This window comes from Artemia sp. Qi Xiang Cuo, chromosome 11 (genome assembly GCF_049724085.1).
Source record: "Artemia sp. Qi Xiang Cuo chromosome 11, ASM4972408v1, whole genome shotgun sequence".
Classification (NCBI taxonomy): domain Eukaryota; kingdom Metazoa; phylum Arthropoda; class Branchiopoda; order Anostraca; family Artemiidae; genus Artemia; species Artemia sp. Qi Xiang Cuo.
The window spans coordinates 22,986,210-23,013,628 of NC_142804.1; the positions used below are offsets into that span (position 1 = coordinate 22,986,210).

A 27,419-nucleotide genomic window follows, 5' to 3' on the forward strand; every position below is an offset into this window, starting at 1 on the left:
TAGATTTCACTATTATTTTTAAATTTTTGTAGTTCATAGTCATAAAAGCCGCCGAGAATCTCTTCATCTTTGGTATCGCGCAAACGATAAGTTATGGGTTTAGTGTCTAGTGTCTCATTGGTTTAGTGTTTCATTGGAATATTGTTTAAGAAAGGTGTCAATTGTATCATGATAAAAATGATGAATTTCCATTGGTGTTGAGTTGGATAATCATCGGTGATGTTGTTGATCAGAAATCAACATAATATTATCCAAAGCCAGAAGAAAAGCAGGTGTATCTTTAAATTTTAAATATATTAAAATTGAAATCCAAATAATTCTTATCAGCTATTCAGCAACAACAGTATTTCTAGGGATATAAATATGACACTGCAGTGTTTTATATATCGCTAGTACTTTTGCGACATGGGGATTAACAAATTCACTACCACGATCCGTTTGAATTTTTTTATACGAATCCTGCTCAAGAATACTATCTATAGCCTGAGCAGCTTCAAAATCTATCTTTGACTACAATAGAGTGGCATATACATAGCGACTATAAACACTAATCGCAAGCAAACCGTACATGTACGGTGTATTGTAACGTTTTTGAATCTCACATTAAGTTAGGAGATCTGCTTGCATTTTATGCAATGGATAAAAGGCTTTAGTTTTTTGATATTGATTAGCACGAAGTCTATGATTTCTATGCAGAGTGTAACTTAATTCATTTTGTAGATAGTCTTGTACACTTTTAGTATGAACACCAGTGACTTTGGAAAGAGTCGTAGGGGAACTTAAATTTCCTGCTTCACCAATATTTTTGTAAGGCCCTTTCACAACTTCAACCATATTCGAAGTTAACACATAATGTAACGTTTGCTACCCTCTGATATGCTAGTCTTGGTTGATGAATTGGGTGCTGATGGCTTGATATGGTTTTACTTTTGTATTGCTAACAATGTTGTGCTCTTCCTCCTTACCATCATTGTCAAGTTTCTAGTAGGTGTGCAAGTATTTTTCAAGATTTATATAAAATCTTCTTCTTCTTCTTCTTCCTCTTCATATTTTAATGGTGTTGTTGTTGATGTTGATACATCTTCATTTAATTTTTTTTAGAATTTGTCTATTGCTAATATGGCTTTTGGGTATTTTTATTGCATTTAAAACGTTGTATAGATGAGCGTCAAATGATAATAGTCCTTAACGATTTGTAACGATATCATAGATTAAATCAAGAATATTATAGCTCTTGCCCTGAATTATAATCCCTTTCCTGTTGCTATCAACTTGAATATGATCTTGACCACTTTCCATGAGATAAGTTAGGAGTCGTTTACTTTGTTCACGATATGAGTGGAGCATTAGATTTCGGATTTTCAATACAATTGAATCCAATTCCTCCTTCTTTAATTTTGTTCCAGCAGCAGCAGATTCCTGAGGGGATGATTCTTTTTTGTTATCAATACCACTGGCCATCGTACGATAGGGCTTATGTTTGTCCACTCGGCAAAGTGCATCTTGAAGTAAAAACAGTTTTTTATCATCCTCAATATTCTCGTTGTCAATGAATTTACTCATATTGTTCTCAATGTGTTCCACGGGTGAGAGAGCGAGTTCTATTGGAGTCAATTTATAGGGCTTTGCCTTTCTCTAGAGAAAAATGTTTACAAGTCCTGCAATTATTGGCAGTAAAAGTGTGAAAAAGCTACCGCCCGCCTGAAGAAGACGTTTCTTTTTAAAATTCTTTCCTTTCTTTTTAGAGGCCAATGTACGTACAATGGAACGATGTTGCTTTGCCTGTTGCTAAACTACTTCTGGCAGATGAACATTACCCTCGGTCAAATTTAAACAATGTTCAGATATTAGATTAATGAAATCATTGTCAATACAGTTTTTGAGTATGGCTTTCCTAAGCGAGGGTTTTGAAGTGCTTGGAACTGAAAATTAATGTCTATTATCATGTAGTTTCTTCAGTGTCATGATAGCAACTAATAGCCTTTTTTAGTGTTCACGGGGAGATATTCTGTAATTTCATTATCAAAAATATCTTTGACTACACGCAGATCCTCGGGTGTATTTTGATTAAGATCCAATAGGATATAGCCATAAGGTTTATTAGTTGCCTGATTGTACGCTGAGAGCAGAAATTTAGGGACGCCGCAGAAATTTAGGGGCACCGGGGTATATTTGTCTATTGAGAGTTATTAGCGAGCTAGAATCACGAGCATCTCTGTAGATGATATAGTAGGTGCAGTTCAATGCAAGTGTTCGCATACATTTGCTCTGATTGAAGATATTGTATAGAATCAGAGTAGTGGAAATCGGTTCATGATAAGAGCGAAAAGTGAACAGTTGTAGCGCTTTTTGAGAATATTGTTTAAATGATTCAGCCAAGCTATCAATGATCAGCCAAGAGTTATGTTTAGTAACGCTGAAAACATCAATTCCCTCTTTGAATTGTATCTGCACCAATCCCGTCGTGACAATTGCTTTTATTTTATCGTATGACTCCTGCCAAATACTGTAACAATAGTAGATTTTATTCGGCCTTTCCACAAACATTTTATCGCAATTTTTAATTATTTTAATTAGGAGTGCTGTTTTGCCTGACATTGACGGCCCACACAGAAACGATCTGAATGGTGTTTTAAATTGATACAAGTTTCCTTCAACAGTTCACCTAGACAAGTAACTGTAGACTATGGCTGTCTAACGACTAAATAATTTCCCTACTACCAGTCCATTCATGAATAATGAGGAGAAGTAGACGAATAAAGAATCATATTTTCTTTTATTATACCCATAAAAGTAACAACACTTAAAAAATACTATATTGAAAAAAGCACATTAAACATGAAAAAATACACTTTTTTTTATAATTTATTTATAATAAGAAATACAACATTTACATAGGCACTAGAAAAAACACTTTAATAAATACACTTTTTATTTATTTATTTATAAAAACATACAACATTTAATAGAATAATGCACTTAAAATAATAATATCACATCTATTTACAGCATTTTAAATTAGGTCCCCCGGGGGGGCGGCCGCTGCAGCGGGCGGGAAGCGGGGACCCGCTGCGGCGGTTCGGGAAGTACCGCGGGAAGTGCCGTGGGGCCGGGAAGCGGGGCCCGCTGCGGCGGGCCGGGGCCGGGCTGGCATTAAATAGTGGAAATTGATCTGCCTTGCACACACATTGAAAATTGTTTGTGATATAGAAAAAAAAAGAATTTAAAAACATCCATCACCCAAAAAAAACCTCCCATCCAATTTGTACTTTTTTCTAATGAATTTAAGTTAATTTTTCTAGACCGTTGTTTTCTGTACTTTATACATTCAACTTGGTCTTAAATTAAATAATGTCCGTATGGTATTACCTTCACACCATCCTCAAGTACATATAGCTTTGTCCGATATAGCCGACATGGCCTTTTTTTCAACTCTAACTGTGTAGTTTTTAAATTGCAAAGAGCGAATCGCCATGACTTTCGCTCTTGGGACTAAACTACGTTCCACAGAGGTTCTATACACACTCATATTGAAATTATTTTTTACAAAGTGTGTAGGTACCCCCTTGCTAACTTGTTTGATATCCTTGTTTTGCGTTTCCACACTGTATACCTTCGGTCCAGGAAACACACCACTGGATATCAGATCGCTACCCGTTTCAGATTTTAACATTAACAATTGATTTGGGGCCTGGCGTTTCAGTAGCTCTGGGTGATGAAATTCATCCCTATTAGTGTAGTCATTTCACCGAGTACTGCAATTGCCATTTTCAAAATTATTCAACAGGTCTTTAGTTGTGACTGTTAACAGGAGTGAATCAGTTTCCCCATAATACACTTGAACTTGTCCCTCAATCGGCCACTGTACCTTGCATACATTATAATAAAATGACAACATGAGTTTCTTAGATATTTCAGTTATTGCACTCCCGCCTGCAATATTTTTATTTAAAACACTGTTTCTTTTCTTGCGGTGTAGGAGCACCATATCAGAGTCTATGATTGTGAACGATGTGAAGTTTGGATCCGCAATTATTCGAGCACAATCTTTGGGATTGGTCACAATGTCACATCGACTTCTGTTTCTTACGCTTTCGCATATTTTACCGAAAGCTGAGTTCAAAATGAGTTTATAGACTTCTTTTTCAACTTTCGTTTTCGCTTGTGAACGCTTACTGACAAAGGTGTCAATAAACGTTTTCATGAAAGACTTTTGATCAAATTTGAGGGTTCTATGAATCTTTGTGACTTTGAAACTATTGGACACCTTCCATTTCAATAGCACATGAGGAACAACGATATTCTGTTTCGGGTTGAGGTCGGCAATTAGTTTTTGTTTTGAAGGTACCCAGTGCATGCTCCCATCCTCTACTAAAGATAAATTGAAGGGGCTCAGAGAGTCCCTACCCACCGGTCTATTTATGCACGGAAAAAGAAAGTCTTTTACCGAGTCATGGATTTCCATGGGTATTTCCCCGTCAATTTCAAATAACCATCCCTGTGCCCCATTCTCCTCAACATTGGCAATGTTGGGAAAATTCGAAGCACACGGATTGCCAAGCCATTTATGATTGCCACACGGCAAACAGTAGTGAGACATTGCCGATGGCTAAAGAGAATTCATATCAGATCAGTTTTCATTAAACGGTCCCCGTACAAAAAATACCCCCCCCGCAATAATTTCTCGACAAATAGATGCTCATCCACACTGGTGTTCAGACCTAGTTATTCTTTGCTGGTTTTAGGTATGAAGTCCGTCACCGGATACGGAGTGGAAAAAAAATAACCTAAATCCAACCCAAAGTCCCGGTATGTTGTATCTGTATTTTGGCACACAATGTACGGAATATTGAGTGCGTCACTGTCCAATTAAAATTTACAATAATCCCACCCATTTTTACATCCGGCCTTTGCCCAAACCCTCTTAGCAAATTCGTAGTCGCTAGTGGTGCACTCACTCTCAGTAAGAGAATTGTAAAAAGCTTCAATTGGCGGTAATGACACCTCATCTAGCCTCGAGCCAGAGTTGTAATAATAATATGGCTATATACCCTTAGATGTTAATAAATCATACATTTCATCATCGGGGAAGCGCTGTTTGAGGAGGGGGAAGCTATCAAAATTGTCACTTTTCTGTACCTGAATCAATTGACTTAAAGATTTGGGGAAGAAGCTGAAAGAGTATAAAAAACGGATTTTATTCAGGCATGTGTTACCCTTGTCAACTGTTTTCCACATTAATTCTAGCAGCAGTAGTTTCTCCGATGATTTGGGTATGATATTATATGGAAACGGACCATCCATCGATGCGTCATCTACAACTCCACCCTTGGCATTGCGCGCCAACGATGGTAAAACAAACTTTAAGTCGTAATTTGTATTGCGTATAAAAACAGGTACGAAATGTTGCTGTCTAACATTTAAATTGCATGACTGATGTGATCCCCCCCTCAAGTTACTCCCCCCCCCCCGATGTAATTTCCTGCAACAAATGATCATGGTCGATCACCTTCCTCCTCCCCCCATTCCCAACACCATTCTCCCTTGCAAACCCAACACATTTTACGATTTTTAATGGCCAATCTGTCATCTGGTGATAGGAGCATAGCATAGATTGTGTAACGAAGGCGCGAAATTGCACCGTTCGCTGTTTTGATTAGACTGACCAATGCCGAGCGCATGTAGTCTTCACCGTCACCCAACATCTCAACTACAACCAGCACTGCATGGTATTATTGGAATCTCGTTGCGCGTGTGCGTATAAGACCCCTATGGCTTCATGTATTTTAACACGATTCGGATTTGACGAATTGTACAAGTCTGTGAGTTTCACTTTACAGTCCAAAACGATCTTTTTGCTCTGCAGTAGCGTGTTCTGGAAATTTTTAAAACGTAAGATCGCTCTATCTCCGCTTACCGTCTCCACAGCCTGGTATCCATGACGTTTACAGTGTTTCATGTGATGCTTTACCTTTAAATCAGAGCGAAATCTTGAGAGGCATGTCGGACAGTAATAACACACACCATCCCGCTTTTTACCCTCCTATATAACCGTACTAATATGTGTAAATGGATTGAAATGTCCAATTGAATCAGGCTCTTTGGATGGCGTCTATAGAAGCAACACCCAATATTCCACTGATTCAATTGAAGGAGCCCTCACTGAAAATAATACACCCTTTTTATCGGAACGGTGGCCCTCCTCAAATTCGGTTTCATACTGTAACACCGTGACACCAATCTTTAAATGTGCATTAGCCCGCTCGAAAATATCTATTCCTTTTAGTGTCACGGGAAATTGACCATTTAAACAATTAAAATCTACTATTGGGACCTTTGAACTCTCCCTACCATTAACTGCCATTTCATCCAACTTTTTCTTAGTGGCATCGTTTTGAATAGCTCTGTATGCGGCAATTAAAAATGCATACTTGAAACACTGTAGCCTCGCATGAAAACAGATTCGTTGTACCCCCCTACAACCCTCTAAATCTGAATAATATTTTGAAGCAATAGTCCGCCCCCCATGCCCGCCACTGTCAATAAAGTTCTTTTTAAATCTAAAGGTGTTAGCATTAAAACTAGCAATATATAGAACCACCGACCCACGACCCCCCTCGTTAGAATTTTACCATTTACTTTTAAGGATACTAACCAAAATAAGAAAAACCTCATAATTTGATAAATTCGGGCGAATTGCCAACATCTCTGTGTGCAAGTATTTCGAATACAGCTCGCTCGCATTTTCATTTAAAAAAAACTATTTTTAGTGCTATTGATGCTTTTAAACTGACCCCCACGCCCCCATCTGTTGTTCAAGAATTGCTCGAATCTTATTAGTATATAAATGTGTAATGGCCAGGGGATCTGTTATTATACCCCCCGACACAAGAGAGGTAAAGGGGTCACCAAATTTGGCACTGTAGACCTTTGTGCGGTGCAAGGCAGAGTTGGAAAGAAAAAAAAATCTGGAAGAGGGGATACTTGTCTTGTTGCTGTATCGTTACTACTACTACTACTGGCTGTATCATTAAGTGGAATGGTGGGGGGTGACATAGAATTGTCAATAGCACCACCCCCCGTCTGTTCAATTGCAATGGATGGAGATGGCATGAAGTCCTCTAAGCCTGTTAGTATGTATTCCAAGGTGTCTGGGGATAGCTGATCAAGCCAGCTTGTGTTGTCCTCTGACGTAATCTATTTATGAGGACCTTGCTCAGATACACTACTAATAACATCGTCTAAATGTTATGGCATAAATATATCTGTCCATTCCGGACCCTCCACCATGTCAATATCACAAGTTAAATCGTCTAGGCTGGCCATGTCCCCAAAACAATCATTTAGAAAACCCCTATGTCATTCCATATTGTCTAGAACTTACGTAGATTCATCTCTAAGCTCCATTGGTGGTGCTAGGATTGGTTCAGCTCCACTAAAAGGTGATATTTCATGAACCAAGGAAGATGTCGCTGCTATTTCATTAATCTATAGAAAAAAGGTTTATTTTCTATGTAAAATAACCATTATTTTATAAAGTTGAAAAAAAATGTTCATTTTTCACCCTACCCACAAAAATCAATTCCTCCTAGCATTTTTTAAACTAAATACTTGCCTCCATTCCCCTCCCCAGAAAGTTCAGAAAGACGCAATACCACTATTTATGCTGAAGCATTTCTAGTCGTATGTTTACCAGGATATTGAATAAATACCATTTTTCACACCAGCCACAAAACTCAATTCCTCCTAGCATTTTTTAAACTAAATACGTAGCTCCACTCCCCTCCCACGAAAGATCATAAAGACGCAATAACTCTATTTTTGTTGAAGCATTTCTAGTCGTATGTTTACCAGGATATTGAATAAGTATCATTTTTCACACCACCCACAAAACTCAATTCCACCTAGCATTTTTTAAACTAAATACTTACCTCCACCCCCCTCCCCAGAAAGTTCAGAAAGATGCAATACCCATATTTATGCTGAAGAATTTCTAGTCATAAGTATTACAGGATATTAAATAAGTGCAATTTATCTCCCCCCCATCAAAACTCAAGTCCTTCTAGCATTTTTTAAACTAAATATTTGGCTCCATCCTCCACTCCAGGCAGTTAAGAAAGCCGCAATACACATATTTCTGCTGAAGCATTTCTAGTCGTATGTTTACCCGGATATTGAATAAGTACCATTTTTCTCCCCATCCTCAAAACTCAATTCCTCCTAGCATTATTTAAGTAAATACTTATCTCCATTCCCCTCCCCAGAAAGTACAGAAAGACACAATACCCCTATTTATGCTGAAGCATTTCTAGTCGTATGTTTACCAGGATATTGAATAAGTACCATTTTTCACCCCACCCGCAAAACTCAATTCCTCCTAGCTTTATTTAAGCTAAATACTGCCCCCCAGCCCCCTCTCCGGGAAATAAAGAGAGACTCAATAACCATATTTATACTGAAGAATTTTTAGTCGTATATTTACCATGATTTTTATTAAGTGCCATTTTTCACCCCAACCATAAAACGCAATTCATCCTAGTAGTATTTAAAATAAATACTTACCTCCACCCCCCTCCCCAGAAATTTTAAAAAGATGCAATCCCAATATGTATGTTGAATCATTTATAGGTATATGTGTACAGGATATTGAATAAGTGCCATTTTTCACCCCAGCCACACAATTCTATTCCTACAAGCATTTTTAAAACTATATACGTGCCCCCATTCCCATACCAAGAAATATCATAATGATGCAATACCCTTATTTATGCTGAAGTATTTCTAGTTCTATGTTTACCAGGATATTGAATAAGTACCATTTTTCACACCACCCACAAAAGTCAATTCCTCCTAGCATTTTTTAAGTAAATAATCAGGTATAAGGTAGAGGTAAAATACCTACATTTCCAAATTCAGACTGCACTTATATGCCTGAAGCCCCTGGCAAAGCATGAAGGGGGTGCCCTCACGATCTTGATTAGACAAGACTGATGCATTATGAGAAGCTATCCATTCCCTCTTGAATTTTCTGCCAGGTTGCATAGAGGTTTGTGTTGAGCTGATACTGGAATGAGATGGTTCTGGCTGGTCCAGAGAACTTGTGAGAGAGCTAGCATATCTGATGATGGAAGGCCTTGCAACTTGTATTAATGTGGTATCATTCCATCTTGGTCTCATTTCGGGGGGGAGTAATTGTATGAATCCACCTCCTCCTTAAAAAAGAAGAAAAATTTAGTAAGGAAATAATAACCCCTCTTTTACAGATAAATTGCCCTCTAAAGTTGATTCTGATGTTTATAGTGCCATATCTATTAGTGCTTTAGAAATATTTAAAAAAGCTTCTAAAGTATAATTTTGGAAAATTTGAGTTTGGGGGAAGGGAGATTTCAAAAACATTCCCCCATTATATAAATTATCCTCTAAAGTTGATTCTGATGTTTGTAACGCTCTATGTCTTAGCGCTTTAGAAATATTTACAAAAGCTTCTAAAGTATAATTTTGGAAAATTTGAGTTTGGGGAGAAGGGGGGATTTAAGAAAAAAAACATCTCCCCCCCTAATAAAAATTATCCTCTAAAGTCGATTTTGATATTTGTAGCGCTCTATGTCCTTTTCTATACAAAACTTAAATTTCTTCCCAAGAAAATATTTGAATACGATTTGGCTGTATATATATTCCAAGTTTATTGTACGATTCTTTTAATTAACGATTTTAATAACAACTTTATCTCTATTTTCAAAGTGTCATGAATTAGACAAACACAGGTTTTATTGATATATCTGATAATACGAGCGGGCAAAGTGTGGTTCCAAAACTGACCCTTTTCTTGTAACACAGATGTTTCTATTTAAGCAGATAAAGAAAACGCATTTTAATAGAATGAATGAGGAAACTGACATTTTTGAAGGAAAAGAACTAAATCTAATGAAATAAACTCGTAAACATAGGAGTGGCGGAGGAGGGATGTTATTTACATAATAGAAAAAAGGGGGTATTTCACGTTTTCTAGCGACTATAATCCTCATATTGTAGGGTTTGTATTTTTGGGGGGAGGGGGGCTATGCCCCTGAATTTGAATTTACTGTAGGGATTGGAAAATGATTTTATTTGGAAATAAATTAAGAAATTTAGTAAGCTGTACTCACATTATAAATTGATGTATCCATAACTTCAATGTCAATAATATTTAGTGTACTATCCATGATATATCAAATCATTATGAAATTTTAATCGTAAGGTATGAGAATTTTATACAAAATCTCAATGACGAATAAAAACTCACTCCTTTTATTTATAACCAATCGCGGATCCACTTACCGTATATTGAGCAACCTCTGCTGTCTCTAATTGGCCCCCTAAATAACGGATCTTGTTTCAAAAAACACTCTGATTGTGTTATATAATTTCGACTAGACTCTCAAATCATGTTGGACCACTTTATAGGTGGCCAGCTTTTTTAAAATGTGAAAGTAAAACCGAAGTGTATATTCTTGTGCAATTGATATCAATAACAAAAAGCGTTGTCTTATACAACCATGACCATACTCTCAAAACATGTTGGACCACATTATAGGTTGCCAGCTTTTTTTTTAAATGTTCACGCGAAGGTACGCTGCATATTCTTGTGAAATTCATTGTGCAATTGATATCAATAGCAAAAAAAAACAGTATGATTGTCTTATACAACCTTGACTATACTCTCAAAACATGTTGGACCACTTTATAGCTTGCCAGCTTTTTTGCAATGTCCACATGATACCACACTGTATATTCTTGTAGGCGTGAATGTATGGTTGAATGTATGGTTCGTATCTATTACACTTTTGAGCATATTCTTGTATAGTTCATATTCCCTATTGCCTTACTACTAGCACTCCTATATGCCCTAGTATCTTGTATTGATCCTGCCAGTCTTCGGTTTACTATAACATAATCAATAAGGTTTGCTGTCTTACCATCACGTGAATATCATGTTAACTTATGGGCCATTTTATAACCAAACCCCGTATTGGTTACAACTAGATAGGTATGCCTACAAAATTGCAAAAGTCTGTTTCCATTACTGTTTTCTTTTCCTACTCCAAATTTAGCTAGGCTAGGATACCATCTATGCCTATTTCTACCGACCTGGGCGTTAAAATCTCCTAGTAAAAACATCATATTTCTACCTTGGACCCTGTCTATTTGCTCCTGTAACTGTAAGTGAAATTCCTCTGAGTCACTAGCATCTCCATCACTCGGTTCTACAGGGGCATATACTACTATAACTGATACCTGAAGTTTTTAGTCATTAAATGATCAATTAGTATTCTATTATTAATACCTTCAAGCTAAACAAGACTTAGCAGCTTCTTTATTCATCATGAACCCTACTCCCTGTCTATGTACCCCATCGTTCCTGCCTCAAAAAACAAATTCTATATCACCTAATTCTATGCTTCCTACCCCTGGGATATGACTTTCTGAAACTCCTAGTAAGTCCAATTTAGATCGTCTTAACTTGTCTGTCAAGATATCTATATGATGATCATTATTTAACGTTGGAACACGCCAAGTTTCAGTTTTCATGACCTTTAAATCACTGAAATTATTTTGGCCTCAGGAAAAGCAATGATCCCGGATACCAGTGCAGGACGGGGATCACATATCTTCTTAAGTCTACACCGAAGTGCTTAAGCCAGTTTAGAACCGGCTTAAGCCGGCTTAAGTCACTTAAAAAGGGCACTAGAACTTTTAATTTACGTTCGAATGAGCCCTCTCATGATATTCTAGGACTACTGGACCGATATGATCACCCCTGGCGAAAAAAAAAATTAACACGCATCCGTGATCTTTCTTCTGGCAAAAAATACAAAATTCTACATTTTTGCAGAGAGGCGCTTGAAACTTCTATAGTAGGGTTCTCTAATACTCTGAATATGATGGTGTGAGTTTCATTAAAATTCTATGACTTTTAGGGGTTGTTTCCCCCTTTTTTCGAAAATAAGGCAAATTGAAGGGTAAGACTAAACTTGATGAAACTTATACGAATATATTTGAAATCAGAATAAAAATTTGATTCTTTTGAAGTATCTATTGGTATCAAAATCTTGTTTTTTAGAGTTTCGGTTACTATTGAGCCAGGTCACTCCTTACTTACAGTTTGTTATCACGAACTGTTTGATAATTTCCTCGAGGAGCGCCACTCCTCAAATGGGAATAGAATTGACCGCAAGGTACCCAGTCTTGCAGGTACCCCGAAAGGGTCGAGGCCGTCCTTTGCAGAGGCCGTTGTCCATAGATCTGGATCTTACGCCCTGCCGCAGTTGTCCTTCTATAGAGTATCCTCCCGCGATGGTGTTCTGCATCACCATGCAATTTAACCCATGACTGGGAAGTTTGTCACTTACGAGACATGGGCAAACCGCGGTGGGCCCTGTTTAATATACATTTGAGGGGCCTTGTTCTTGCTCCGCCTTTATTTACAGCCCTTGGTGAGGGTGCCCCAGTTTCTATTATGGACCCCCAGGGACAAAGTCCCCCCTTGGTCCGTGCCTCCTATGGTGGTACCCAACCTATCTGTAGGGCGCTCCCTTATCGCCACCTTGGGACACGCTGAGTGGCCTGGGGGAGGCCAGGAGTATAAGTTAAGACAATAAAGACAAAACAATAAAATCAAAGTAGATTTCCAAAATGATGATATAAATTATGGTACTTAGGCTACATGTTATAGCAACCACACTAAAGAAGTAAAGTTAGTCATAGTGAAATATACCAAAATATGATGAAAATATAATACTTTAGTAACAAAATTATGGAAACTACAACAGAGAATTATGGAAAGAAGGCTGCATAGAATACATCATATTAAATACTTAACCTAATTATTTCTATAGATTAAATATTTAATTGAAATATACTGACATAGATATCATTATCTCACTCAGACTTAATTGATTATCTCCAAGTGGACACATAAAACTGGTTTCAATACAGATCAAGGACAAAGTATGGTCACTACAGCAAACTAAAAGCTAAGTACCTCAAAATCATCTAACATTGCTAAGGATAACAGATGCCATTTCGCCCTATTCATCCTTGCTTCTAAAAACTAAAAGCTAAGTACCTCTAAATCATCTAATATTACTAAGCATAACAGATGCAATTTGACCCTATTCATCCTTTGGGAATTTGTATTATGGAATTTGATTGAAAAGACAATGGAATTCTGTCGGCAAAGTTTTCAATCAAAGCGGGTTGAACCACAGAAAATTCGAAAAGCTGTCAAATTGATCAAATGTCATTTCTTTTGAGGTGATTTTAGGCATTTTCCTACCAGGAACGCTAGAACGTTTTCAGGGACAACCCTTTCCCGAATTTTTAAAATAAAATTCTGCTCCGTTTGATCAAAATAACGAAATTTGCACTTTCTAATGATATAAGTTACTCTAAAACTAAATATTTCTATCTCCGGCACAGAACAAGAGAAGTTAGAAGGTTTTTCTAAGATTTCAGGGAAAGTAGATGTCGACTTTTAGTATTCTGCCATTTATTTGGATCGCTTATCCAAGCTCTACAAGTTATGGCAAGACCGCCAAATCAATTCTAAACAGTTTGGCCATACAAACTGAAAAAGTTTATAATGGACGAGATAGGGTGATTCGTTATGGTATCGAATCCTCTTAACTGAAGGAATAGTAGGTTTCAAGTCGATTGTGAAAATTTTTTCCGATCTTAATGCATCAAGAATGGATAAAGCCAAATCATTTTTTCAAATTTGTCTGTTTTAATTGAGTTCTCTCGGCCCAGTCTAATTTCCCTGTAATTTTCAAGTCAAATTTATTTGGGCCAATTATCAAATTTATTTGGGCCAATTTCTCGGCATCACAATTCGATACAATCAATGTTCTTGGTCTTCGATACAATCAATGTTATTGGTCTCCTTAGCCCAGTCTACATGCTCTCCGAGTTTCAAGCCGATCAGAGACAACAAACTTGTGAGTCCATTCTGGGCCTCACTAACTGATATCACTAATTTTTTGGTCTTGAATAAGGTCTTCTTGGTCCAGCTTTCATGCCCTGTGAGTTTCAAGCTGACAAGAGAAAAATATTTTGAGCCTATTTTTGAAGGTGGAGAAGCAATGCAACCAAGCCTTTTTCAAAAAATTTTCCTTCAACGTGATTTCCTTAGATTATATCTACACCTCAAAATTTCACACCGATTAGATAAATCAAACTCGAATTGCTTGCGTCATTATTCGATGCATCCAAATTTGGTTAATTTTATTTTGTCTTCATGGAGATCGTCTTAGCCTACTCTTAATTTCTGCAAGTTTCAAATCGATACGAGAAAGAACAATTGTGGTAACTTTCGGGCGTCACAAATCGATACAGTGAAATTTCGCTCAATATTTTTCGTCTTCGTTAATGTCTCCTTGGCCCAGTTCATAAGCCTAGTGAGTTCGAAGCTGTTCGCGACAAGAAATTGCTGAGCCTTTTTCGGTTTTCACGAATCGATACAACCAATTTTCTTTTAACTTTGTTCTCATTGAAGTTCCTATCAACCAATCTACATTTTTAATCCAATTAGACAAAAAACTTGCGAATTTTGGAAGTGCAGAATGAAAACAGCCACATGTTTTGTCTTCACTGAGGTACTCCTGAATCTCTTTACATGTCCTGTAAGTTTCAAGCCAATTGGAGACAACAAGTTTTTGAGATTTGTCCATTATGAATCGATACAACTAATATTTTACATGCCATCAATGCCCCATTGTCCCTGTTTACATCCCCAGTCAGTTCCAAGCCCATCGGAGCAAGAAAACACATTTTTTAAACTTATTGCAGGACAAACTAATGCAGCCAAAATTTTCAAAATATTTTCTTTTCAGTTGAGATTCGCTTAGCCTAGTCTACATGCCCTGTAAGTTTCAAAGCAATCGGAGGAAAAATTTAACCTACTTCGACCGTCAAAAATAAATACAACCTTTTTCTTTGTTTTACATTGAGGTCTTTCTAGCCCAGTCTAAATGCCCAGTAAGTTTCAGGTGGATCAGAAACGAAATAATTCTGGCCTTATTTTCGGCCGTCCCTAATCGATACGGATTCAAGTTTTATTTTCTGTATCGTGGTCCACTTGATCAAAGGACTTAAGGACGTAATTTTCAAGCTGATTGGAGATACAAAATCATGGGTCCATATTGAGCGCCACGAATCTTTTGGTCGTTTGATCTAAACTTATACAAAACATTCCTATTTCAATAGCTTTGGTCTCGATTGATCACAGATATTCTAAGTTCCAATCAATCAGAAAAAAACAATCTTTTGGCCTATTTTCGGGCCCAATTTTCCAGCGAACCGATTTTTTAAAAAAAGGCGTATCTTTTTTTTGTGCGGCGGGATTCCCTTGATCTACAGACAATGCTTATTTTCAGTTCTACGTTTTTTGTAGGAGGCAGAACCTAAGGGTGCCAGATCCCATCCTAATTTTTATTGCAGGTTTTTTCATGGTCTTCTGGGCCCAATGTCTTAGGAATAGTTGTTTCAAGCAGATGAAAGATCTAATCAGACTCATTAAACCCCACAAAATTTTTAAGTTCATTTCGTTCAGGTTAAGTTAGCCCTGGGGCTCCGTGGGTCATATCATCTACGAGAAAAACTTATTTGCCCTTTCGACTATTCTGAGCAAAACTGAAATCTGAAATTTTGGCTCCGATGCTACTGGGGATTATGGGATTGAATTGAGGCAAAACAGGGCAAGGGAGTGGGGCTGGTTGTCCCCCAATCAGTTTGGTCATTGAAAAGAGCACTAAAACTTCCAATTTCCGATGCAAGGAGTCTCCTCTTAAGTTACTACGTCTACCCCTTACCGGTCTCTGGCTCTAATTTGGACGTTCAATTCTAGAAGTATGACATCTATGATTGTCACAAAAATATTTGCAAAGAGAGAAAAGGGAGAATAAAGACAGAGAGGCAATTTGACATTGAGTCCCGATGGGTTATCTATTGGGGACGGCCCAAGTTAACTGATCAGTCTTAGCATAGTAAAGCTGCTCAGGAATAGGGAAAAATAATATTGGAAGCAAAATGTCCTTGCAGACAAAAATACGACGCAATTTTAGATAAGTTTATAGCTTATCAGAAAGAAGTTCTACCCGAAGACGCGACACAAACCATTTCGAAATCTGCTCAAGCCCTGTTGTCAATTGTCTACTTACAGCAGAAATTGTTACAAAAATCAGATTGAGACTTTATTAAAGACAGACCCATGATTTGACAAAACACTGTAAGGAAAACAGGGATTAAAATGTCTACTAGTGCAACTCAATATAGAAAGCTAGCACACTTTGAAAAGGAAACGTTTTTTTTCTAAAGCAACTGTATTCAAATTCCAACACCCTTTGCAACCCTGCTAATTGTCTCCAAATTACCCTAATTTAGCATAACAGTTTAGATAACCATAGCATGCCACATGTGGAATACGTGGAACTACCCCCACCCCCGGTTGCTACGAAGCCCGGTGCTGTTTAGGGAACCTAAGACATTCTGTGCATTAAGCCGCAACTCCACCAAAAATTTCGACAAACAGCACTCACAATACATATGGCAAGGAGCATTCCCCAAAATCTCAAGGCACCCTAGTAGCGGTCGGCACCGTTTCTGTCTTTGGCCAAAACAGAAACGGTAAAAAACGGCAATTAAAAAACGGAACAGAAACTAAAACGGCGAAAAAAAAAACGGAACGCCGTTTCTGTTTTTCCTTTTTTTTTTACCGAAAAACACACCCGACCTGTTTTTACTTAAAAAACAGCCGTTTTAACAGATATTTCTGTTTTTTTTCAGTTTCTTTAGATTTACGAGAGTAAAGTGAATATTCATTAATATAGATTAATAAAAAAGACCAAATATACAAAAAGACCAAATATATGAAAAGACCACATAAATTAAAATTTATCACTTAAAAACCTTCGGAGTTCAAGTGACTTTGCAGTCATTCGTGAGCACTGCTTTCGCGTAAAGTACCCAGTAATACTAAATGCACTCTCACTGGGTACTGAAGTTGCAGGGACTGATAGATGAATACTTGCAATTTCACTTAACTCCGGGTAAGTGTAAAAGCAATCAGACCAAAATTCTAGTGGATCAGAATTATTTTGTCCTGATCTTCGTCTCTCGCTCAAAAACACAGGAACTCTCTCCTCATATGCCCTGATAATATTTGCTGCCACGCGGTCAATGCTCATAGTGTTGGCATTTTGCCTCGTAGAGTTCATCCGTAACCCAGTCGTGTCGAGAAACTTAGAAAACAAGCTGTGTTCTTGATCAAGAGTCTCTGGTGACCCTTTTCGGTTAGTCCCTGCCTTAGTAGGAGCGACGTCAATAGGGAAAGATTTGGAGTTAAATTGGATTGGATCGAGTTCTTCTGTGCTTCTCTGCTCGGAGATGAATTGCTGGAGAAGCGAGGAGATGGACTGACGAGCTGACTCTCTGTCTACACGTGTCATTTTTTCACAAATTGCAAGGTCCAATAAGCCAGCTCTTGTGAAGAGCATCATATCAAACTTAGGACTGGCTGAAAAGTATCTCCTGAGCTGAACAACTAGAAGTTCCTTCAGCCCATTGATTGACTCAGCCATAATACTAGTATCTGGAGTCTGACAAAACAACAGTAATCCCTTAATCATCAGCACGACCTTGCTTGCCGAAACATAATTGTATCCACTAGCTATCACTGTTGCCGGTTTGAACGGGCGAAGAACCTCAATGACAGCTTCCATGATGGACCACTCATTGCTGTGAAGTTCGAGCTCTCTAATCTTAGCGTCACGTAGGTTTTGGTTGAAGAAGTCGCGCAGTGGCTCTTTTCGGGCACAATACATTTCTATCATGGTAAGTGTGCTGTTCCATCGAACATTCATGTCTTTTGTGATGGATGGACTAAGATTATATGTCTTGCAAATAGCTTCAAAAAGATCGTGGGATTTGGAAGATACTTTCAGGATTCTAACTAGCTTTCGTATTTTTACCAGTGCTGGTCCCAGCGTCAATACTTCACTAGAGACGCCTCTTTGTCTAGGTATTGAGCTCTAACTATCGCTGTCAAGGTCTGGATCATTTAATTCTGAGCTACTATCATCATCAGTACTGCAGTCGGTATACCCAGTTTCTTCAATGTCATCATCTCCTACAATCACGCCAGGAAAGTCATCTTGTTCAGCAGTATCAATATTGTGACCAGATTCTGAACAGGATTCTGAATCATTTAGGTGGAGAACATTCACTAAATCTACCTAGTTTCTGCAGTCCCAAAGCTTAAGGGTAATATTCACCACATTATGCAGGTTGTGTGCTAAGCCTGAGCGTCGCATAATGTCACCGTCTCTTAGAGCCTTTACTATATTAGCTCCCGAATCAGTAATTATAAAGTAGACTTTCCGTAGAATTCTGAACTTCTGGAGGCTACTACGGATTGCACGAAGAATGTTGGCGCTAGTGTGAGCAACTTTTAGTCTCTTAAACTCAAGGATTCTATGCACCAAAGTTAGCTTGCCATCAGTGCTTTTCATCACATAATCAGTTGTAATACCTAGAAAGCCAGACCCCGTTCTTGAAGACCAGCAGTCTTGGGTAAAATTCACTTTCCGGACTTTCTGGAGTTCAGCTTTGAGCTGCTTGACCTTCCTTTTCTTTGCTGTAACTAGATGTCTCGCAACAGTACGAGCTGATGGGCCAGTAAGACCTCCTGTAAGTTTAGAGATTAGAGCCTTTACTCCTGGTTATTCAAATATTGAAATAGGAAGCTTGTCAATGCAAACCGTTTTTCTACACAACTTGTTCAGCTTCAGCTGCTGCTGCTTTGTTGACTTCAAAAAATTTCTTATATCCCTTTTCTTTCCAGTGCCTTCAAATCGAGTTGGGTTAGTTTCACATGATGTGCTCGGCATGCTGAGCTGAGACAAGGCTGTAGAATGTGACTTCTTTGGAACAGTACTTGGTTTAGGTTGTTCAGAAATTTTGTGTTTAGCCATAAGGTGATTTTTAAACGATGTTGCAGACCCCTTTATTGACTTCACATCTTTTTTGCAGTAATTGCAGGTAATTACAGCTGCTCCCTTATTCCTGGTCCCATGTTGCTCACAGAACTTGACTTTCTTTGATGGAGGGCCCTCTCCAAGTTCTGAGTCAGAACTTGATGAAATATTAGATGCCAGATTTGATGCCATTTATGACAGCATGTGTATCGGTACCTGCAAAGCATACAATTACTAAGTGCATGGAGCTGTGCAGTTATAGTTAATCCTTTTATTTAAAATAAGAGTATTAAAGAATAAAAATTCAAGGAAAAAAGACACTTCTCTGTAGGACAGAGCATAATTTTATTCCATAAGCAAGTATCTTTTTTCTGTATTTGTGAATACTCCTCATATGGTATATTAAGGGAAATAAAAGTATAATATTAATAATAGCAGGAAATGGTAAACCGTAAGCCCAGGACTCTCTGATGTAGCTAGAAGATTTTATAATGCAGATAATAGATTGACTAATTAGACTATTGGAAATAAGCTGCTCCAAATATTTACTAAAGTATATGACATTTGCAGGGTAAAGAATATCGAGGCTATTCACATTTCCTTCCTGGGTGCTGCAAGTGAACATGCCTAAAATCAACATGTCATTTGGAAATTTTTTACCCTCATGCTGGAGGGTAGAGCATCAACATCTTCATCCTACTCCTTTATTTAACAGTCTCTTGATTATAAAATTCAATCAACTAATTAAATTATGTTGATGGGAGAAACCAGGGGTAAAGGTGCAGATTAGTTCCTCCTGATAAAACAACTTATTTCTCTCTGTATATTATTCAGTCAATTGGGCTGTAAAGTTGCACATATACTGTCCAGTAGGAACAGGATAAAAACAAATCTCTTACTGTGGCTGGGTTCCAACGTTTTACTTTTCGTAAGCCTAGTAAGCCCTGCAGCACTAGCAGAGGCAAAATCAGCAAGATTCGTTGAGTAGCTCCTATATCTGACCATTGGATATCAAAGATTTTCTGTAGTTTCGCTTCTGCTAGTGCTACTGGGCTTACTTGGGTAATGAAAATTAAATGATTGGAACTCACCCTGTATATCCTGGTTCTGTTGGTAGGGCCTCTGTGCCCTACACTACAGGGGGAACTAATCTGGGTGAAGGTGCAGTTTAGCAACCCCTGATAAAAACAACTTATTACTTACTGTATATTATTCAGTCAGTTGGGCTGTAAATTTGCACAGATAGGGTTCAGTTGAAGCTGGATGTAAACAAATCACTTTTAGTGTATATCCTGGTTCTATTTACAGGGCCTCTGCACCCTACGCTACTGGGGTAGCTAATCTGCACCTTTACCCAACCAGGTAACCATCTACTTATCAAGACTAACCAAAGGTGTAAATCCAAGCAGACTGCTTTAAATTAATTTTTACTATGGCGAATGTTTTCTTCAATAGCAAATTTTTTTTTTCGGAAGACGTAAAGACAGCGCTTTTCGATAGATGACAAGTATCGCTAATCCAATAAAAGTCGCTAGGCTGCGCTATGGTGCTATTCGTAATCAAAACACGGAAAATGAAGAAAAACGGGTTTAAAAAAAACAGAAACGGCAAAAACGGCCAGAAAAAAAAGAAACAGAAACAGGAACGGTACTAAAAAAACGGCTACCTTTTTTATGTTTTTTCCATTTTCCCAAAAAAAAACAGAACATAAAACGGTAGAAAAAAAACAGAAACAGAAACAGAAACACACACGGCGCCGACCCCTACACCCTAGTGTAAAGTAAACCATTTTTTTTTTAAATTAAAAATACTGAGTACTTGGATACTCAAATATACAAGTACCCAATGATATTTGTACTTTAGCAAGAGCATGAATAAACGCAATACAGTACTCTTTTAACAAGACAGGTAAAAAAAAATTAATACAAAGAGAGGAGAAGAACAAGTAGAAAAACATAAGAATACAACTGAAAAAAAAAATTGAAGCTATGTCCCGATGCTTTGGCATATACTTAGGAAGGAAAAAGCTGTTTCAACGATTTAAGTACACCAAAGCTTTTCCAGAAAAGGAAAAAACCACTTCTGAAATAAAAAACTATGTTGCTACAAAAAAAATATCTAAATAAGAGCATAATAGCATTATTGTAAGTAAGCTACTCAATCAGCTGGTAAAGATACGTTCTCGGGTCTTATGGTTACAAAAGGCGTGCACTAAAAAGCGTAAACTGCTAGTACTGAGAATTTTAGAAACGCCACAATGAGAAAATTTCCGCTTCCTCACGTTTTCCATGAACATGAAGAAAAACAATTTTTTTAAGAAGCATACTACATTAAGTGCTCAAAACAAAACAATATTTTTGTCACTTCAAACTCCAGCACAGTTTTTAGCAAGGTTAAAGTTGTGTTATTGTTCTTTAATTGCCGATAATTATGGCACCAATTCATAAACATGCAGAGGAAGGAGGGGGGAAGATTTTCTCGAATGTTTAATAAAGATGCAAAAAAGGTATTTTCTAATATTTAGGGGGGGAGGTATTTTTGCAATTTTGTTTAATGAAGATACAAAAAAAGATTTTCAAAATCCAAGGGAGAATCCCCCCCCCCAATCGGAACCAAGGGCCGGCAATGGAACGAAGTAAAAACACAATCACTAGACACACGCAAAAAACAAACATTTTAAGAGATACTGAACCAATAGATAATTTCTTAGACCACATTGGCCTGACATAACATAAAGAAAAAAAACAAGCAAAAATGGGGTTTTTAAAGGCCAAATGAAAATACTGACAAAACATAAAAAAGTGAATATTTTGAGGGGACAAACGCCTCTCTTCTTCAGCACAAAACGAAAAAATATGTTCAATGAGAGTACCGAAGAAAAAAACAACAAAATAAAACGCGGAAAGTCAATGTGAAAAAAAAAGCAACAAAACAACAGGAATGCAACAAAAATGGAATGCAACAAAACAAGGAATGCAATTTCTGAAATCAGAAATCAGATGACATAGTTCTCCAGTTCTTTCAATTTATTTGATAGTTTGTTTGTTTTGTTTTGAGTGAATGAAGGGTTTTCTTTTGTTTTTTTGTTATTCGCTAGTATCCGTTAATGGCGGTTCCAACTTTTTGATTATTTGCAAATCACGCATATTGGTGAATGACTCACTTTTATGGTTGTTAGGTATTTGGTTTAAATTCTAATAATTTTTGGACTTTATTGAGTTTTATTCATCTTTTGATTTTTTGTTTTTTTTCATTGGTTTTTTGTTGTTTTGTTGGGTTTTTTTTTTTCACATTGACTTTCCGCGTTTTATTCTGTTGTTTTTTTTTTTGAACTCTCATTGAATAAGTTTTTTCGTTTCGCGCTGAAGAAGAGAGGCGTTTGTCCCCTCGAAATATTCGCTTTGTTGTGTTTTTTCAGTATTTTCATTTCGCCTTTAAAACAACCCATTTTTGCTCGTTTTTCTTTCTATATGTTACTTAACCTAAATCTTACGGTTCTAATTCTATTGTTAAGACTGTGGAAGGGTCATATTTAAAAATAAAAATAAAACTTTTATGATACATAGCTTTAGATACTTTTTTAAGATTTGGCTTTCGATGCAATGGAAGCCATATCATTTCGTATTTCAGCAGCTTCTACTCCATTCTTAACTGTCCTAGTTAACGCGTAAAATAATTTACTAACTAATTTCTAAGTTGAAAATCTGCAAGGCAGCTTAGTTATACCGACTACGAAAAGTTAATCCTGCTTATTTGGTTTATATTTTTAATGGTTTTCCTGATAAAGATAAATTACAGACAAACAGATGTTTGAAAACTAAACAGCATAAAAATTCCAGGGCGCAGCTTACTTAATCATACATTTCTTGAATAAAATACACCCTGTTCTAGCAAGCAAGGCATAATCATTGTAAAAAAAAGGCGTTTGCATGATAATAATCCAGAAGATTTCCAGATAAGTCTAGAATAAGTCAAGGATTTATAAGTCTAGAATACTTACATATTTATATATACTTCATACTTATAAGAATAAGATAAGTTCTTCCAACGATTAAGATTAGTTCCTTCCGCGATTTCTTTTTAGCGTCCTCATCTGTCCTTTTTGACGAGATTACCAACTCTAGAAGAGGGTTTCATGATCCTCTTAAAACAGAAAGGTGGAAAGCCTGGTTTTGAAGGCACTCGCCACATTTCTCTCACTCCTATATTGTCTAAATTGTATAAAGGATTCCTTGCAGACTGGTTTAAGGAATAAATCCAACCTTATACCGACGTGATACAATTCGGGAGCTTCAAATCCACTTAAACTTTCCATTGCCTTGTTCATCCTATGAACACCATTAGAAAAACTCTTGAGAAACCAAACACTTGGCTTAATTTAATTTCCATTAATCTCCAAAAAGCATCACATTTCTCTCACTCCTATATTGTCTAAATTGTATAAAGGATTCCTTGCAGACTGGTTTAAGGAATAAATCCAACCTTATACCGACGTGATACAATTCGGGAGCTTCAAATCCACTTAAACTTTCCATTGCCTTGTTCATCCTATGAACACCATTAGAAAAACTCTTGAGAAACCAAACACTTGGCTTAATTTAATTTCCATTAATCTCCAAAAAGCATTTGATCTTGTTAATCACATATACTAGTTGAGAACTAATCACTGAATTTAATATAAATTCTTCCCTGGCGAATTCTCCTTCTTATCAAATAGATCACAAGTAGTTAAATATCTGGATCATTATTCCAACCGTCTCCCTGTCCTCAACGGAGCGCCCCAAGGTGCTATCTTAGGGCCTCTCCTTATTTCAGCCAGCCTGGCTAACCAATTTCCTGACAGATGGAAACTTCAAGATGGCCTTACGATCGTTGAAACTTGCTATAAAAATTTAAAAAGTGACCCTATGAGCCTCCTCAATGACATTACACAAGATGCCTCGATTTTCGACATGAGAGTAATTCCTCTAAATCCATGACTATGCCAATTTTTTCCCTTAAATCCCCGCCCCATGTCCTTAATCATATCACTCCTGAAGCTTCCGTGTCCTCCTTTAAATTACTTAGCGTGACAATTTCGTCTAATTTAAAGCGGAACTATCGGAGCTAATGTTTCAGGGCGAACATCCCCAGAGGGTCCTTTTCAAGCGCATAAACTGTTTTATCTCCTAAATAAACTTCAAATAAACTTTATCTAAATAAAATTTATAAGAACAAATACAAAATATTTAACAGGAATCCAAGAAAAGTAAAATTTGAAGAGCTTATGACCACTTTTACAATGATACAAATGAGATATGTAATTTTAAGAAAATATTGGAGCAAGAATGAATTCAAATAAAAAACAACACACACAGGACTGCGTTGTCATCAAAAGGTATGTTCCTTTATTATTATTATTTTGTTAAATTGCTTTTCCACATGTCAAAAAGGGAATAAAAACTAAAAAAAATAGGCAGTTTAGCTAGCATAATAGAATGGTACGGCCCACAGACATAAAAACTGTAAATTTCAATTAGACCGTATTTATAAAAGGAATGTGTCAAATATTCTCCCTTATCAGGCACGTATGCAAATCAGGGGGGGGTAGGATGAGGGCATCCAAATTCGTCAAGACAGGAAGAAAACGTGGTGAACTGTGGAAGAATGATACGAAACTATGCAGAATCCTAACATCATGGAATTTTGCAGGGACAGCGTATACCCATGTTTTGACGAAATATATAGGCTACTAAAAGAATTTATGCTTGCGAGTGGTTTTCTCCCATAATTAGCTTTCCAGGGCGACCAAACTAATTTAACAGCATCTCATAATGTAAAATTCTTAAAAAAAAAAACACGACAGATTGTGCGATAATTACAAGAAACTATGGATTACCCTAAAACTGTAAGGTCTTACGGCGGACAGTTGGCGTGGACCTCCCCTCCAGACATATGGATGGCTCTTCCGTTTATCATTAGTAATATATATGTTTTGATTCGGCATTATGATGTCGAGTCAAAGCATAGACTGCTGTACCAAAACATCCATGTTCTGGCAAAAGACATAGGCTACTGAAAGAATTTATGCTCCAAGAGGAATTCTTTCATAAATAGCTGAATTGCACTGAAGTGCTAACATATAGTTGTATTACTGAAGTACGGCAACTTGACACATTCCAAGTAAATTCGTTTAATTTCTGTCTGAAATTCCTGGATTTCTCCACTCGACTTAATCATTAATCAGTTTACAATAGGTTGGATTCAGATTGCAATACGTATATGCTTTTTTTTAATAATTTTATCCCATATTTCTGTAGATAAACTTTACAGCATAAGTCTAGGTTGGAGTAGTGATAGAGATACTCACAAGTAAAGCGATACGAGTTTGCTGTTCCTTCTTGATTCTCCTACCAATTCCGCCCTGGACTAAGGCCATTGAAACTCCGACAAAGAGGAACATTTTGCCTTGGTCACGAGGAGTGAACCCAAATTTCAGATGCGTCAAAAATGAAAAAGTGAATTCTAGCCCAGAATAAACAAAGAGGAACAAAAAGTAAATTCTTCCCAGCCATTTGAGCCGCTCGTAATCTGAAATTGCAATAGCTGACAATTATTCTGAGAAAAAATCAAATAATAATTAGTCACCTTGCACACTTTAATAATCAATCGCACCTAAAACCAAAGGGCGTTTCACACAATTTCATAATTTTATGAATAAGCAAGAAAAAGATTTCGAAGATTTCAGGAGAAAGCAGGTTTTGGGAGGTTTTTCTTGAACATTGAAAGAAGAACAATCTAGAAAAATTGTAGTATGTAGCTAAGAAATTAATTAAGAGAAATTAAGAGGTTAATTTATTTATAGTACATAATCAGGATTTCCTATTTCCCTAAGGAACGTGATTTTAGAGGCCCTGGGGATTAGTTTTAGCACAGATGCTATGTGAGCACAAAAACAAATTTATGCGTTTAAAACTTCAAAATTTTTAGCAAAAATGATGCAATTTAGAGTAGCAGAGTTGACAAGTCGCTGACATGTCTTGTGTGTGATGTATATTCAGGGGCGAACACTATTGTGAATAACACTATAGTTAATAAAAAGTTATTAGAACAAAAATGATTTTTCAATATTGGGCGGGAGGAATCGAGAACAGAAATATCGTCTCAAGATACCTTAAAAACAGTGTGGAGAAAGGGTAAAAAAAACACAAATCTTAAAAAGAGCATTTTCTTTAGCCTGGGTATATCGAACCAGCAATCGAATTACCTCTTTACATCAACTAATTCGATAATTTGCTAGGTTGATTTCCTTTCATTAAGACTAAATAGTTTGACACAACTTTCCTTTTTTAGCACTTAACTTTTTTAGCATTTTTAACCTCAATGAAAATCCTTGTCTAAAATTTTATAGAATTTTACTACAGAACCATTTTGTCAGGGGTTTTTGTGCTAAAAAGTATTTAAAAAATGTTGTGTTAGAAAACAAATTTTGAGTAAAAAATGATCTTATCCAAGAGCGTCTTTGCAAGTAGTTTCACCGTAGTTTTATGTCAGGGGAAAAAATAGCATGATTTTAGTCTGTTACTGAAACTATATTGTTTTTGTTTTCTGTTATTTCATAATTTCTTAAACCACATTGGTCTACCATAACATAAGAAGAGGAAACGATCAAAAATGGAGTTTTTAAGGCCAAACGAGAATACTGAATAAACAAACAAAGCAAATATTTTGAGAGGACAACCGCCTCTCTTCTTCAGTGCGAAACGAAATAATGTATTCAAGGAAAGTGCCGAAGAAAAAAACAAATAAAAACAAACTCGGAAAGTTGTTCGCTAGTATCCGTCGATGGCAGTTCATAATTTTTTGGATTTTGTGCAAATCGCAGATATTGGCGAATGACTCGCTTTTATGGTTGTTAGGTATTTGGTTTTAATTCTTATAATTTTCGGCTTTTTTTAAATTTTATTCATCTTTTAAGTTTTTGTTTTTTTCATTGTTTTTTTTTTTTTTTTTGGTTCTTTTCACATTGACTTTCCGCGTTTGTTTTTGTTTTTATTTTATTCGGCACTTTTCTTGAATACATTATTTAGTTTCACGCTGAAGGAGACAGGCGGTTGTCCTCTCGACATATTCGCTTTGTTTGTTTATTCAGTATTCTCGTTTGGCCTTAAAAACTCCATTTTTGATCGTTTCCTTTTCTTATGTTAATTCATTGGACAAAGTCTCATGGTTTTTGTAAATCTTTAGTAAGTGCAATCGGCTTGTCTGCTGAGGCCGATTTTCTTCATGGGCCATCTCCCATCTGTGCAGTTTTCCAAGGGTCCAATTTTCCAAGGATGTAATTTCCCTCTATACAACTTTACCTAAAACCATAAGAATATCGCCAACATTGAGAATAATTTGTGCTGAAACGAACTTTTGAAAGAAAAA

General features: G+C 36.8%; 1 protein-coding gene across 1 annotated transcript in view; it reads right to left on the bottom strand.

The window, feature by feature from the left end:
- The window catches only part of rtet (major facilitator superfamily domain-containing protein rtet), a 96,541-nt gene that overhangs the window by 31,122 nt on the left and 38,000 nt on the right, over window positions 1-27,419 (bottom strand). The window contains exon 5 of the mRNA XM_089096590.1: window positions 25,360-25,580. Within this exon, the coding sequence (XP_088952716.1) occupies window positions 25,360-25,580 (221 nt within the window). The remainder of the gene's footprint in view (window positions 1-25,359; window positions 25,581-27,419) is intronic.